Here is a 16737-nt window from a genome sequence, read left to right as displayed (position 1 = left end):
GGCACCATGAAGTTGTATGATCTAATGCAAGTTAACATTTAATATTTCTTTAATCTTAAGTATGTTGAATATTAATTTAAATTATTTGTATGCGCCTTGAGCATCTCTAGAGATGGATATGTTGCGCTTTATAACTGATATTGTTATTATTATTATTATTATCACAAAAGTTAAAAGTTGACACAAAATTTTATCTTGAACATCATCAGAATTCTAGGATTGACAATGCTTATAAATAATATCCTAAGCTATTATATTCTGATAAACTATCTAACTATTTTGTCTAACTTTGGCTTTAAATGAGTAGGCCTAGAGTGAGAAATTCCTTAGATCTAGTTGTGTCTTGTTGATCTCCGTACAATTAGTAATTTAGATGAAAGTTAGAGGAATTGCAGGTACAGGGTGAAAGTGAATGGTATAATTTTTAGTGAATTTTGTTAAAAATGAAAGTGGTATATGGTCATATCAATGAATTATAAAGCATCATAAGTGTGTTACAACACTACATTCCGAGACAGCTCGTCAAAACGGAGTTTTCCCTTACTTACCCATTGATTGCATCTATAGGAGCCTGAGATGAAAGATTCATTATTCCTGCATCGCGCAATCGCGCCTCTGGGCTTGCATACATCAAGGAGGTTTTAAAACACCTTCCTTGCATACATTACTCTGAATTCAATAGACTGAAGTGAAACATTGGGTGGGGGCTATAATAATATAGGGGAAAAAGCAACAATAACAATAGCAACATTTACTTCTACTTCTAATCTATGGTAATACTCATCAACGCCTGTTCAACATCTAAAGATGATAAAGCATACAGTTGTTATACAGCTATACGCGGTACAGTTCCTGAAAAGGGAACTAAATTGTTTCAAGAGCCACCTTGAACTGCTCCAAAGATCAGAAGAACAAGAATAAGAACATAACAAAACAAAAAAAAAACAACTTAGAAAAAAAAAGAAAAAAAAAAAAAACGAAAACAACAAAACAAAAACTATAATTAAACAAAACAAAACATAAACAAATAAAAACAAAAACAGAAGAAATACAAAAACGAAACTGCACAGCGGTTTTTTTCCTTTTCTCAGAATTTACATTTTGACCTTTTAAGAGGTCATATGCTAATTAGGTATACACACACTGTTTTTATGCGACTTTCCTCGCGTCCTTTGTGTTGATTGTGCCGTATCAGTTTTGCTTTTGTCGCGAATTCTGCTATTTTCATAACAGCCAATATGCCTCGTGGAAAGAAGAGATCGCCAGGAGAAGAAGGGGACAGCAAGAGAAAGGTGGTGAAGAAAAGCAAGAAAAATGGAGGGCCGAAAACTGTCGTCGAAACCAAGAACCAAGAACCACGAGAAACCATTGTGAGTTTCTATTTCCATTGCACGCAGTGTGTATTGTACATGCATGATCATTGAGCGCATGGGAGGCTAGGCACGTAGGGTATACATGGCGTGGCAATATGGCTTGGCCCACATGCGCAGCTAGATCACGGCCCCGCCGAGGCGCCCCGGTAACCCTCAGGCTTGAAGGCCTAAAGGAGCCGCGTCCTTCGCGCCTCAGCGCCCCCTTGGTGGTTGAGGCGACTAGGTCTAGATCTTGATCTTGTCAAAAAGTGATAAATATTTGTACTAATGTGTAACTTGACCACAATTCTAAGCCCATGGCACGCAGCTCACAGCGTCCTTCTTCGCTTACGACTAAGTTACAAATAAACAGTAGACTAGGGGGCGCTGGTCCGAGAATGAGGATCGTCCACATAAATGAGGATAAATGCAGACAAAATGAGTCCTCATAAATAAGGATTGTCTGCATTTTTCGCGGACGTTTTTTTTCATCAGCGCTCTGCAGGTTTCGGATTACCGAACCGCCCACTGGCGATGCGAAAAATAGATTCTGCGTAAGAATAGTTCACCGTCTACCTTTATGGGTTGTCCGTCTTCCCTAGGATTTATCGCTCACAATGTGAAAGTCTCCGTACAAAGTCAATGTAGGCTAATATGCTTCAAGAAAATCATTGCAGAATCTGTTTTTCGCATCGCCAGCGCGCCAATCAAAAATATGAAACGTCTCCGAAAATGTGGCCGATCCTTATTTTTGAGGACGCATCGGTCCGCGTTTACGAAGACAATTCTCGTTCATGCAAATTTTTGGAGCTGCCAACACTTTACAGAGGCTTTAGCATAGATGACATTTAACCCTGTAGCCGATTTTGAGCCGATCAGGTGAAATCGAACAATAAATTTCGATGACAGATCAATCAAAATGATCCAAAAAAAATTGGCAGAAAAAAATTGGCAGAATTTTTTTTTTTTTAATGCAGAATTTTTTTTAGTTTTGGGCTATCAAATGCTAAAAAAACATGCATAGCTGGGATTATTTTATCATTTAGAGTTGTTGTAGACCATTTTTGTTGATATTAAGTGCCTTTTCATGACTTTAAAATTAATAATAGGGTCTATTGGTCTAAGAGAAGAGGCAAAACATACGAGTCAAAACATGCGAGCCGCCATCTTGGATTATAATGGTGGCACATATTTTTTGTCATTTGTCATTAAAATCCAAGATTGCGGCTCGCATGTTTTGCCTCTATTCTTAGACTACTATCATCAATTTCAAAGTCATGAAAAGGCACTTAATATCAACAAACATGGTCTACAACAACTCTAAATGAATAATCCCAGCTACTGTATGCATGTTTTTTTAGCATTTGATAGCCCAAAACTTAAAAATTATTCTGTTAATTTTTTTTTGCCAATACCGATCAAAGGTGCGAGGTTATCGCTCCGATCTTCCGATCCGATCAAAGCCCCAACTTACAGGGTTGATGACAATAACATTAAATTATTTCCATTACATGTTCCTATCTTCCTGATTGAAAATGTTCCTTGGCCTCTGGCTGAGGATCTATGAATGGTGAGATCAGAATTGTGTGATTTTAATGTTATTTTTTTCATTATGTGTACCGGTACTACTCCGTGTAGTTCCAGTATGAGAGAAAGCAATGATAATCTGCCAATTATCAACCCTAAAATGGGAACAGTCTTGTGATTTTTCCTATAGTTATAGTACTTATCTTTTTCTCAAAGGCCAACAAATCCTCATAATTACAATATACATCTACATGTATTAAAAATCTATTTTTAGGAACCCCATTCCAAACACATGTACAGTGTAGATGTAACTTTTCTATTACAAAATTGGATTGAAATCTGATATAAGCCCCTCAAAAAAAAATTAAAGCTCAAGAGGGATCACTTTCGTTTACACTGATTTTATTAATGGTATTGGGCAATTGCAAAATTCTTCAATTGGCTTTTTCTACTCTGCAATCAAAATTATATTTATTTTAGTAAATATCAAGAAAGAAGAGCAAGTTGTTAGTTAGGATGCTTAATCACAATTGCATGTTATTGGTATTGGAACTTCCTGCCATCAAAATAGATCAAATTCAAAATCAGCACAGAAATTCATAGTCATTTCACAATAACATGAGGCCTGCATAGGGAACCTGTACGTACAAAGAAGTGTACAGTATGTATCACTGCTTTAGCACTCATGTTATTTGCCATTCTCAACATGGTTGAAGGATATCAGATATTTCTTTAATTATTAAAAAGCTAAAACCTGAACTAGGGGCAAGTGGGTGACAATGTTAGAAGACTTCTATTCTCAGCAAATAATGATGATGATGATGATGATGAATATTAGAAGTCTTGCATTCCCAGCAAAAAGTGTTTTCAATTGCAAATAATGATGATGATGATGATTTTAATGAATAATGAAATAAAATATAATATTTTTATTATTTTATTGTTTTTGTTGATTTATGTCATCATCATCATCATCATTATTTCATTATGTTACTGTTATTGTTAGCGTTCTCTATTCCTCTCCCCAAAACAGGTTATTTTGAAACATAAACAGTATTATCCATTTGTCAAAATGCCCCTTTTTCTAGTCAATTCATTTTCCATAATGATAAATGCACTTGTGCCTCTTCGTATCCAGCCCGTTTCCATATATTGATACGATCTAATGAATTGAAAGGGATCTCCGCCAGAAGAAGGGAAATATGAATTATGGTACTTAGTGACTCAGCTTGGCTGAAAGAGGGTTTAGGGGCCTAGGTACATCTACTTGTCGCTGTGTAGGAGTATATGTACAAATGTTTCAAGTACGCTTGTGCATGTTGACCCATCAATCATTGATATTCTAAAGGGCTGATTAAATCAAATTGGCAACACGAATACCAGGGAAAAAATATTTATTTTGGGGGGCTACTTTTCAAGCTCAAGTGAATGAAAATAGCACTCTAAAATATTGGTTTGCATTGAACTCTATGCAAATTTCCGGGGGGCTCTTTTGGGCATTTCAGGGGCTAAACCGCCCTGAGCCCCTGCAAATTTTTTTCACTGACGAATACAATGTGTATTTCATTTTACTTGTATTATTTGTTGTCATTGTTGCTGTAATGTCGTATCTGATTTCTAAACAAGAAATTGTATGAGAACATGTTACATCATTGCTTTAGAAGAAAAAATAAATTTTGTTATTTGTAAGTTACAGTAATTATTTCATTACTTTTTATAACATTGAATACCCATTTTTGTTTATAGTCCTGATTCCTTAATAAGTATATCTTCTTTGTGATCAATAAAGAGATATTTAAAAAAGTTTAAAGTACATGTAGTTCTTTTTTCCTAATTTGAAGATTTTGATACCCATTATTTTGATGAGTTATCCAATCTATGGAAGCCTACTGCTCAAAAACATTGATTTATAGTAATTTTTTTATTCATTTAGAAGAGGGGGGAAAAGGGGGATATACCACCTGTCTACAAAGACCACATTTTTTGTTTACCTTGAAAATGGTTTCTCATTGAAATATGTACTGTACATGCACTAAAGAAATCTATACATACTGTAAGGACACTATGAACATGACAGACAAAGACAGCGGACAAAATATACAGCTCCTCAGGTAGTCAAAGGAACATCCCTTCACTGCTATTATGTAAAAATGTGTAGAACAGGTATATGCATATGCATGAATATGCATATGCATGAATATGCATGTGACACCTGTTCTACACATTTTTACACAATAGTAGTGAAGGGATGTTCCTTTGTCTACCTGAGGAACTGTATATTTTGTCCGCTTTCTTTGTTGGTCATGTTCATAGTGAGACCACCTGCCTATAAAGACCACGTTTTTTGTTTCATTTGAAAATGGTTTCTCATTGAAACATGTACTGTACATGCACTAAAGGAACCTATACAATGTACATACTGTAAAGACCACCTGCCTATAAAGACCAAGTTTCTTGTCTCCCTTGGGTGGTCTTTATAGACAGGTTCACAGTAATTTGTGTATAGCAAGAATATATAAAATCAACCTAAAAAAACTTGCCTGGCGTTCTATAGGCTACTCTCACTATGAACATGACGGACAATGAAAGTGGACAAAATATACAGTTCCTTAGGTAGACAAAGGAACATCCCTTCATTGCTTTTATGTAAAAATGTGTGGAACAGGTGTCACATGCATATTCACCTGTTAAACACATTTTTACATAATAGCAGTGAAGGGATGTTCCTGTGTCTACCTGAGGAACTGTATATTTTGTCCGCTTTCTTTGTCCGCCATTTTCATAGTGTCTATATCACTGACAGGTGGTTATCTCATCAAATCAGCTCTCAATTAACATAAGGAAAAGGGGATCATGGGGGACCGACAGGTTATGTATTGTTTGTTATATAGAGGGCGCAAGTAGCTATACAATTGTAAGTAGTGCAGTGGGGCTTTGAGTACATGAGAAACTATAGTTGAGGTTGTACATAATGTACATGTGCACTATTATAAATTCATCTCATTTTTTTGTTCTTTGTTCTTTATTCCAGAAATTGAAGGACTCTCCCTTTGTTGGTACCCTCTTGTTCAGTGGAGGAACTAACTGGGATCTGATCGGCAGACACAAACTTACCAAAGCAGCTGCAAGTACGCTCACTCTTATTCAGAAATCAGTATATTTCCAAAATTAATTTTGTTCTGGCACGCTTCTTCAGAATTAGTTGAAGGTCTTTAGAAGCTTGCCACACAGCAAGATTGTGAATATAAAGATCAAATGATTTTTCAATATTGCATCACTAGTCAGATGAACCTCTTTAGTGAGATATACAGGACTCACTGGCCCGAATTCACAAAAGAGGTTTGTCGACAAACCTTAGTTTTCGTACGTCATATGACACGTTTTACGCGTTTTTTCAAACCTGGTTTGTAAAGAACGAAAGGAGGTTTGGCGAAACAAAAGGAGGTCTGAGCTCAAACCTTGGTCTGAGCTCAAACCTTGCTTTGTGAATTTGGGCCCCTGTGAACTTACGTTACACATAATCTGGTGACACTTATTCTGTGACCATGTCGTTGTTCTGTGACACATGTTTTGGTGAATTGTGCTCCATGGTTCAAATTCCTAGTTCTTACACTAAACAAATTCCAATCCAGGCCATGTTTATCATCTTGCAATATTAATGTGAGTCAGGTGTAGTGTACATTGTTGTTTTTCAGAGTATGTAGTTTTCATCTGTTTTTTTTAGCTGTTTTACTTACAGATTGCCAGTCTAGGCTAAACCAAACTACCACAAGTCATGATAATCACATGTTATCAGTCTACATTGGCTTTTAAGAAACAGTCGCTCAAATTTAAGCTTCAGTCCAAGTAATGAAAATCATTTTTTGTCACTCATAGTAAGAGTGGTTTAAACACTTGACCTGGAGATGTGAAGGTTGTTGGTTCAAAACCTTGTTCGGCACTAGCGTCCATTTGGCTAGACATTGACCATTATTTTCCACTCTCCACCCAGGTATTCAATGTGTACCAATAGCAAGGAATTCCTTGAATGCTGTAAACACAGAAAGGGTTGCCTTGTCAGAGCAAGGGTAATATTAGAATGACTTGAGCACCAGACGGATAAAAGCACCATAGAAATATCAATCAATACTACTATTATCATTTATTATGATTTCTATATTATGTCAACCTTTAGGCAGACCTATCATTGGCGGTAGGAACCTCTGGGGACCGCATCGGCTCTCTGCGCTGGAAGGGATCCGGGTTAGGAACGTCTTCTCAGGACCAAGCTCTTGCCACAGTGTTATCATCACAGAGGAAGGCAAAGCAATGACATTTGGTAAGAACTGGCTCTTTTGGTGTGGAGACTTTGGTCCAATAGTATACAAAAAGGTTTTAGGTTATCGTATCGGTAAGATGGTAAAACTATTTCATGACGTAATATTTACAGAAATTATTTTAGCAGACCATGTTGTATGAAACACTGCATCTTTCACGGAATTTTTTTTTTCCCTTCTTGTAATGAGGAAGAAGAAGAAAAAAAGAAAGATGTTTATTATCTATAACACTCACAATCATCATTATCTCAGATAAAAGGGGAATTTTAGTAAACATTTTGGTTTTTGATGCCCTTGCTCATTAATCGATAGTGTACCCATTTGGCCAATCAAATGCCCAGATGATTTTTATGCCTCCGCCACCAAAGGTGGTGCCAGAGGCAGAGGCATTATTTTTGTTTGTTTGATTTTATTTCTGCATTTTTCACCATGATGTGTTGTATAAAAGGCTCTGTGATTGAAATGTTGTACGTTCCTCTCATATTTTCCACAGTATCATCATCGGTGGTCAAGTTATAGCACCAACCAAGATTTTAACTTCAACTTTTGACCCAACCAGGCTTGGACCCAACACTTTACCTCAAACTTCTCAAATTATTTATTAATAAATAAGCTTTGAGAATGTGATTCTTGTAGGCAGGTGTACATGTAGTGTCTCTGTGTCACAAATCTGTAATGATATACAGTCAAACCCGACTATAGCGACCACCCAAGGGAAACACAAAAAGTGGCCTTTGTAGACAGGTGGTCTTTGTAGACAGACCCCAGTAGTACATGTTTCAATGAGAAACCATTTTCAAGCGAGACAACAAATGTGGTCTTTGTAGACAGGTGGTCACTAATGCTGGTTTGACTGTATTAGGAAAGTGTATTTTTGTGACACAGATTAAAAATGCATAATTTTTTACGATCTTTGCTTGCATGATTAGTCATAAATTAATCATAATTATGATTAATCATGACTTGCTTAATTCACTTCATCCTTTCATTCTCCTCCCCCCCCCCCCCCCCCCCCCCCCCCCCCCCACCAGGTCGTAATGACAGAGAGCAGCTTGGGCATGGAGACGACTACCGGAGAGACGTCCCCACGCTGGTAGAGGGACTAGAGGATCATCACATTGTGACTGCTGCATGTGGACGCAACCACACAATGTGTTTAACAGGTGAATTAACCATTACAGCTCAGGGCCCTGTCTTACAAAGAGTTGCGATTGATCCAAATCAATCCTAAGTCCTCCAATCAATTGCAAGTTTGCAGTCTCCTATCTCTTATTAGTTGAAATTGATATTAACTCTTTGTAAGACGGGCCCAGTATTGTTGCAGGTACCTGTACCTGTAGTCCGTACTGTTACGAATCCGAACTATTGCCAATCATGAATATTTATAATTATGTAAATATATATACATTCGTTCAGTTGGTGAACTGGAGATTCAATAATCCATTCAATAATGGGCGCAACCACACAATGGCCCGAATTCACAAAGCAAGGTTTGAGCTCAGACCAAGGTTTGAGCTCAAACCTCCTTTTGTTTCGCCAAACCTCCTTTTGTTCTTTACAAACCAGGTTTGTAAAAAACGCGTAAAACGCGTCATATGACGTACGAAAACCAAGGTTTGATGACAAACCTCCTTTGTGAATTCGGGCCAATGGGTTTAACCAGTGAATTAGCCATTATAGATCAGCTAATGGAGCTCACTATTGTTGCTGGTACCTGTACCTGTAGTCCGTACTGTTACGAATCTAAACTATTGCTAATCATGAATATACATAATTATGTAAATATATGCGCATTCGTTCAGTTGGTGAACTGGAGATTCAATAATGGACTCAACCGCACAATGTGTTTAACAGGTGAATTAGCCATTATAGATCAACCAATGGAGTTCAGTATTGTCGCTGGTACCTGTACCTGTAGTCCATACTGTTATAAATCTAAACTATGGCTTGTCGTGATTATTCATAATTATGTAATTTCATGCGCTGTTTCCTCTCACCATTATGATCTGTAGATAATATTTTTTCCTTATCAAAATTATCAAAATGATATAAATTCTGTGGATTTGTGACCATGATTTGTACGTCCCTTGAGAGACCAATGCCAGTTAATGGTGAGAGCCAACAGTGGCATGGATGTCCTGCCATAGTTAAGTCCAACTGAAAGTCGATCTTAGTCTTTGTGAAACACCCCCCAGATTAATGTTATAGACCTTTGATTCCAGATAAAGTATCAAGACCCCAAAGATCTTTTTCCTGACCTTTCCAATTCCCCCCCCTTGCCTACCTACAGATGATGGAACCGTGTTTGCGTTTGGTGATAACAGAATGGGCCAGTGCGGAATCGGAGTTCAAAGCTCGTCCGTAGGAACACCGTGCAAGGTGAGTTGATGTATGATAAAAAGACGTTACTCCATTTAGGCCATTTTGAGAATAAGTGGTTAATGTGTCACCGAGCACTTGAGCCTCTATGTTTCACTAGCCATTGCCTTCAATGGGGTATTGGGTGGAGTTAAATCTTTGTGTTTCCTGGATAGCCCACATTTTTCTGAACATTTTGATATCAAATACTCATTTTGGCAAGATATGGAGTTATGTCTTTGTGTCACTGAACCCTGGAAATTGTCTCTTCTGTTTCCATGTGTACTGTATCATAGTTAGATCCCACACACCGGATATGGTGTTTAAAAGTACCAGGGGAATTACTACATTGTACATGTAGTTGTTTTGTATACAAATCTCACATGCAGCAGCAGAGAATATGATTTACCAAAAGGAAACCCATATTCAGTCGTATATACAATGAGTACATATTTTGTCTTCAATATTTGTTATAGCCTATCATGTTTTCTTTAATTTGACACCTTGATCAATAAAATCTGGCCTTGGACAGCTGAAATGTTGTATTTTTCCAGATTTGTGTCAATATCTGTCTCTGCCCAAGTTTGGTAGTACCGGTAAATGGAGTTTCAAACCAGTGTTCGGTTGAATGTCTTCATTCCAATTGGATGTAATCACACAGTAACTTCATTCAAAACTTGGGCATAGCCCAGTTGGACATGTTTTTAGAATATGACCAATGCTCAGTCATCCTTGATTACATTTTAGAGAGCAGCCCATTATTGGGATTGGGTATCTTTGCCTCAGATTCTAAACAAAATCCTGGATTTAGCTCATGCTGCAACCATAATTATAAACCTTTAGGTCAGTCAGGAATCCTATGACTTTTACAAGCCGATCACCTGTCTGATTTTCAAGATATTTATGATTGGAATTTGAAATTTCAATAACTGTTTTCCCAACGGTTTTTATAACACTACAGTCTAATGGGGAAAATGAGTATGGTAAAAATGAGTATGGAAACATTGTCTTTTTTAAAAGAAGGCACTATCAACTTTCATATCCTATGATGTATATGAGATTTTTTTTCTTTCTTAAAATTATTTATATAAAACACACTAAATTATGTCTCTTGACTTGTGATCTCTTCTTCCAATGTCTCTGTCCTGCAGCCTAACTACTACGGTTCACCCATTGTCAAGGTAGCGTGTGGAGCAGACTTCAGCATGATCCTGGATTGTAAAGGTGTTATTCATTCATTCGGCAGTCAGGAATACAGCCAGTTAGGTGAGACAATCTGCTTTTACAGATTACATGATTTTGTAGTTGTGGTGTTTATTTTACCTGACTGCTAAGAAAGCATAAATGCTTGTTAATAAGCACCCAGAGGACCGACGGCTTTAGGTCCTCTCTGAGGGACCTGGTAATGAGGATTAATGCCTTACCAAAGGCCACTAGCGAATCGCCTTGATTTCGAACCCGGGTCGCCGGATTACAAGACCACTGCTCTACCAACTTTTTGTTGTTGTTGTTGTTGTTTGTGTGCAGACTTGAACAAAACAATTCATTTATATTCAATTTACACCATTGAAGAAAAAAACAACAGATGTGTGAGTGCACAAAACAGGTTCAGCTGCGTCTCTTGCTCTATCTATCTCTCTCTCTATCTGTTTCTCTCTATCACTATCCCTATCTATCTATCTATATCTCTTTCTCTCTCTATCTATCTTTTTGTCTATCTCACTCTCTCCCTCTCTCTCTCTCTCTCTCCCAGCCCCCCCCCCCCCTTTCTCTCTCTCTCCCCCTTTCTCTCTCTCTCTTTTATATACCTTTCATCTTGGCTCCAGACAGACAATACATAAGGTACTCCATGGCTCTTTTTAGACAACTTGCAAATTTACGTGAACTTTTTATTTTCAGCTAGATCATAGCCTTTATCCTTTTTTTTTGCATTTACATGTACACAGGTCACAACACAAATGGGCAGTACAGTGTGACCGCCAGCAAGCTTTCATCAGAATGCGTGTCAACTCCCAAGAAGGTCACATGTTTCTTAGAAAAGGGACGGGAAGGAAAGAAATACCTGGAAGGCACCGTCATCAAAGATATCGCCTGCGGGAACAACCACTCGGTGAGTGAGCTAGAAGTGGGGAAAATTATCCTGATTATTTTTTCTCTTTTCTGTTCATCTGTTTTCTTCCACTGGCCATGGTCCATAATGGCCTTAAAGGCATCGTTTAAAATGTTGAATCTGAGATGCATGGCCCTATGTGTTATCGGTCTCTGTGATATAGTCTAATATTGAAGCATTAGCAAAATCCAGGATTTTTTTTTAGAATCTGAGGCAAAGTTACCCAATCCCTTTAACAGATATATAATATAAAAACAAGAAAGTTTAATTACTATTATTATTGCTTGTATAAGACCCTAGTTTTCTTTATCATATCCATAGGATTTTGTATTATCTTGCAATTGATTATGTAACCTTTATGTATTTAAATTTGCATTTCCTTTCCATGCATTCACAAAACTACAAACCATGAATATTTCAATAGAATTGTATTGTCATCTATGAAGTTTCACTCAAAGTACAGGATATCCCAATTTATCCACAAAACCCTTCATGCAAAACTTTCTCCCTCCACTTTCTAGGTCGCCATGGATATGCAGAAGAGGGTATTCACATGGGGCTTCGGAGGCTACGGTCGCCTCGGTCACCAGAAACCTGATGACGAGCCTGTCCCAAGAAGCGTCAAGTTCTTTGAGATGCCTTTGAAGGGTGCGAAAACGATCAACGCAGGGTCGAGCTACTGCATGGTAGTAACAGAGCAAGGTAACCAACCATAGGGCTTTCTTTCTGTCGCATTTAGCCGATATTAAAGGATAACTAACCCAAAGAATAAGTGAAGGTATTCTAAAAAACAAGATGAATTCCTGCCTTTTGATGTACAATAAATCTTACGAACGTGTACAAGAGATATATAAATGAAGATTTCTTGGCATGATGTAATGCCTTTTAGCATGACATGGGTGCAGCCATTTTCTTGAAAATGTGACGTACCAGGCAGTTGTCCATGCATCATGCACCAATCTATAATTGGAAAGACTTTTTAATTCAATAACAAAACCTTTACTTTTCCATAAGGGAAAATCATAGCCAAGAAGGTAAAAATTACATTTGGTGAAAAATATATATTATGGTAACAATTGTAACATGTGGTTGAAAAATCTACTTCCTTTTTGCTAAATTTTCAAGGAAGGAAGCATCCATAAATTTGAATACATTTAGCTGACAAACGACTCCCCATGCATGTAGTAGGTCATGCAATCAAGAAAATTGCGCGTGTCTTGCTGAGAAACTACCGTATTTTTGCTTTATGCCTTTATCATACACTTTGGTGGGGAATCTTGTAGATTGATGGGCAAGAATACAATAAATATCTCAGAACAACTACAGTTATTCTTTGGGTTTAGTTCTCCTTTAACTGATACAGTGAAACATTTATACAAAGACTACCCAAGGGAGACAAGAAATGTGGTCTTTATGTACAGGTTAACTTTATGCAGAGTTCAATTCAGAACACTTTTTCCAAGGGTCACAAACATTGGAACTTTGTGCACAGGTGGACTTTAGGTTGTCACTGAAGCAGGTTACTCTGTATAAGCTCTTGTTGCTTATATCGGGGACAAAGGTGCTAAGACACAAACTTATGGGTCTATTTGCATCTGTATTGAACTTGTGCATGGTTATTTAATTGAGGCACTGGAAAGCATTCAAGGAATAAGTTCCAATCACTTACCCATGCAATGTACCTGGGTGGAGAGTCGCAAATGGAAACCGATGTCTTACCAAAGGACATTAGTGCTGCTGCAGTACTCTTACCATAAACCATGTGAATAACAGTTGGGTGACGTATCCACTAGACCAAGACACCAACGTGAGTTAGTATACAAGTGATGCATGCGCATGAGTTCATTATACAATCTATCCGCACTCGAGTTGAGGCTGTGTGTATCTATAGCACGAAGCCGTTAAGCTAAGTGCGATAGATACACACAGCATCAACGAGGGCAGATAGATCGTATAATGAACGAATGAAAACATGCATCATTTGCTTTATACAACGAAACTCCTAGATCCTTGTCATTTGATGTAAAAAGAATTCATTCAAGAATGTTTTGTGACAGTATATGGCTGATAAATAAATCTCAAGTTTAATAAGGCTTAATTTAGTGCGCGCACATAGCTATAGATATAGCAAGCGCACAAATTACCTCTATACCCATTTACGCATAGTGCTGCGCAAGAATAGGCTCATGCTCACACAGTATTAAGCGCCCTAAACTCTACGCGCACTCCTGCGCTCTGAAAACGAGTTCAATAGTACTGGAAAATATTGCACTCCTTTTCATGAAAACGAGTGTAATAGGCTCAATAAATGAATCACACGTGACCGCACATGACCAATCATTTGATTAGGATCTGGGAGTGAGTTGTATAATGTACGATATTGACCATGGGGTAACTGTCATCGAAGCACTTGTTGTACAGTCAAACCTGTCTACAGCGACCGCCAAAGGGAAACACGAAAAGTGGTCCTTGTAGACAGGCTCCTTTACATGTTTCAATGAGAAACCATTTTCAAGAGTAACAAAAAATGTGCTTGTTGTAGACAGGTGGTCTCTGTAGACAGGCGGTCACTAAAGCAGATTTGACTGTTTAACCAGTGACGTTGCATCGTGGTGCCACTGTCAACCGTTTGTTTTCGTTGTTGTTGTTTTACAGGTCAGGTGTTCTTCTGGGGTCAAGCCAAGACAACGGGTGAAGCCACCATGTACCCCAAGCCTGTCCAAGACCTTAGCGGATGGAACGTCAGAAGCATTGGTTGCAGGTAAATATTCAGGCCTGATAAATACCCGATTAAAAAAAAAAAATCCCTGATTCTTTCCTGATTTTTTTTTCTCCCCCTTTTGTTTTTTTTCTTGTTCTTCTTCCCGATTTTATCCTGATTTCTCCCTATTATTTCCCAATTTTTCCTCGCTCAAAAGGGGGGAAATGTTGTTAGATGCCATTTTCCCCTGAATTCCCCCTTCTTTTTTACTCAAGGGGGGGGGGGCGTGCTTGAGGGGAAACCCTGGGTTTCCCTTTAACCAAATATTATTGAAAGTAGTTGCTAGTATAGTCAGTCTGAATTGCTAATTAAATTGCTTTACAGAATTGATTGAGAAATAATAATTCTTTTTTTATCCTCATGATGGTATTGATATTGTCGGCAGTACTGTCAGTCTGATTTTGTCGCTCTATAAAATTGATCGAGAAATACAAAATCTCTTTAACATTTTTTTATAAATGTATATTGTAAGTAGAATAGTTTGTCTCTAACTTCCTAATGATATGAATAGATTACAGTCATGCAGACTTGCTTTTGATTGCTTCATATTGGGATAAAGAAGGCACCCATATAAGTTGTTATCCTTGTGATTCAATTTAAAGGCCCACTGTACTACTTGTAGCTACTTGCTCCCTCTATATAGAAAACAATGTCTAATCAGTGACCATTGGTCCACCATGATCCTCTTTTTCTTATGCCAATTGAGAGCTGAGTTGATAAGATAGCCACCTGTCAGTTACCACGCTGTGTGGTCTAATCCCTCCTAGCCAAACTAGTACAGATGTGCTTTGAAATGAAATAACCATTATGTAACCCTTCTCCAACCCTACCTACCAGCAATCACTCCATCGTGGTCGCAGCCGACGATGCCATCATCAGCTGGGGACCATCGCCGACGTACGGCGAGCTGGCCTACGGAGAGGCCGACTCCAAGTCCTCGACAGTCGCCAAGAAAGCCCGCCCTCTTGACAACATCTACGTCCACCACCTGACTTGCGGCGCTGGCCACTCCCTCTTCATCGCCCGTGACGACACAGAGAAGGACAAGGAAGAGTTGGAGAAGCTACCGGTATTCACGCCAGGGAATTAAAACGGGGTTCAACGAAAATTGTGTAAGAGGTGTGACATAGAGAGGTTCTGTTGTTGTTGTTTATTGTTGTTGTTGTTGGTTTATCAAGTGAATAATAATTGTTTACAATCACAGGAAACCAGGGTTGAATATCGAAAAAATTGCCTTAGAATTTATATAGTACAACCCTCTGGGATGTCGATACATTATATCCACTTTTATGGAACTGTTTTCTAATGGATGTGGGTTGTCTAGACACATAGTCTCTCCTTGCGTTTTACCTCCTCGATTTATCATGGTCCACTTTGCTCTGTAGGTTAGGACTAGTACAGCTCCCATATATGAGGGATCAGTAAAATGATCCCCCTGCCAGTCTATCTTCCTGTGAATATTTTAGAAGATGCATTAAAATTAGACCGCAGTACACCGCTGCATACAAAGTGTTAAGTCGCAGTTGATGCCGAGAACCATCATTTGTTTAATTTATATGCATATATAGGGCCTGAGTTTATGAATATAAATATCGAGTTCATCGGATGACATTGCTGGGTCACCCACGAACACTCTCTTATCTCAGAAATGGTTGACAAATTCTCTTGTAATTATAGTGGGTACACCCAGCATCTAGTCAAAATAATCATAAATGACTTGGCAACCAATAGCCAAAGCATTAATGAAACAAGCATAAACTTGAACTTATTTGAGATTTAGTAGAAACCTGCTTTGGCAACCTCTTGTCACGTTTTATCAGAGGTGTTTACAGAGTTCATTCAAAGATAATCTATGAAGTTTACTTGTTATCATTATTCAGGTATTAAGTAACATTGAATCAACTTATTTGTCAATGTATGGGACTGTGGATTGGTTGTTAGTATTAATCCAGAGTATATGGCCAAGAAGGTTATGGAGATTATTATGCAAAGAAGATTGACTAAAACAATAACAAATGTTGATTTCATCATAGGAATTCACTTTGAATCTCGGCAGAACCGGCAGTTGAATTTCCAAAACCATTTCTATTTTCCAGACTACCTATTTTGTCGTGTATAAATCGGATGTGTATATAGGTGTACAGTTTTCCACTTTTATAGGTACATGTACATGTAGAGTTGGTGAGGGGTATTTAAACAAATCGATTTGAGGCATTAAAATTGGAATGTTGCCAGTAAGGTATGATTTAAGTTTGGGTTGAAGGGGTTTGTTGAGGGTGAATAAACAGAATGGCTGTTCAAAGGAATTGAATT

General features: G+C 38.0%; 1 protein-coding gene across 1 annotated transcript; it reads left to right on the top strand.

Annotated features, from left to right (window-relative positions):
- The first annotated feature begins 1135 nt into the window (after positions 1 to 1135).
- Positions 1136 to 16737, top strand: LOC587000 (protein RCC2 homolog). Its single transcript, XM_030986659.1, has 10 exons — positions 1136 to 1370; positions 5911 to 6007; positions 7054 to 7197; positions 8227 to 8358; positions 9486 to 9574; positions 10705 to 10819; positions 11500 to 11663; positions 12185 to 12365; positions 14319 to 14424; positions 15262 to 16737. The coding sequence occupies exons 1-10, from the start codon at positions 1239 to 1241 to the stop codon at positions 15512 to 15514; spliced, it is 1413 nt and encodes a 470-aa protein (XP_030842519.1). The 5' UTR covers positions 1136 to 1238; the 3' UTR covers positions 15515 to 16737.

This window comes from Strongylocentrotus purpuratus, unplaced genomic scaffold (genome assembly GCF_000002235.5).
Source record: "Strongylocentrotus purpuratus isolate Spur 01 unplaced genomic scaffold, Spur_5.0 spur5_scaffold_16, whole genome shotgun sequence".
Lineage (NCBI taxonomy): Eukaryota > Metazoa > Echinodermata > Echinoidea > Camarodonta > Strongylocentrotidae > Strongylocentrotus > Strongylocentrotus purpuratus.
The sequence above is the reverse complement of the archived record's forward strand: the minus strand, read 5'-3'. Positions and strand labels throughout refer to the sequence as shown.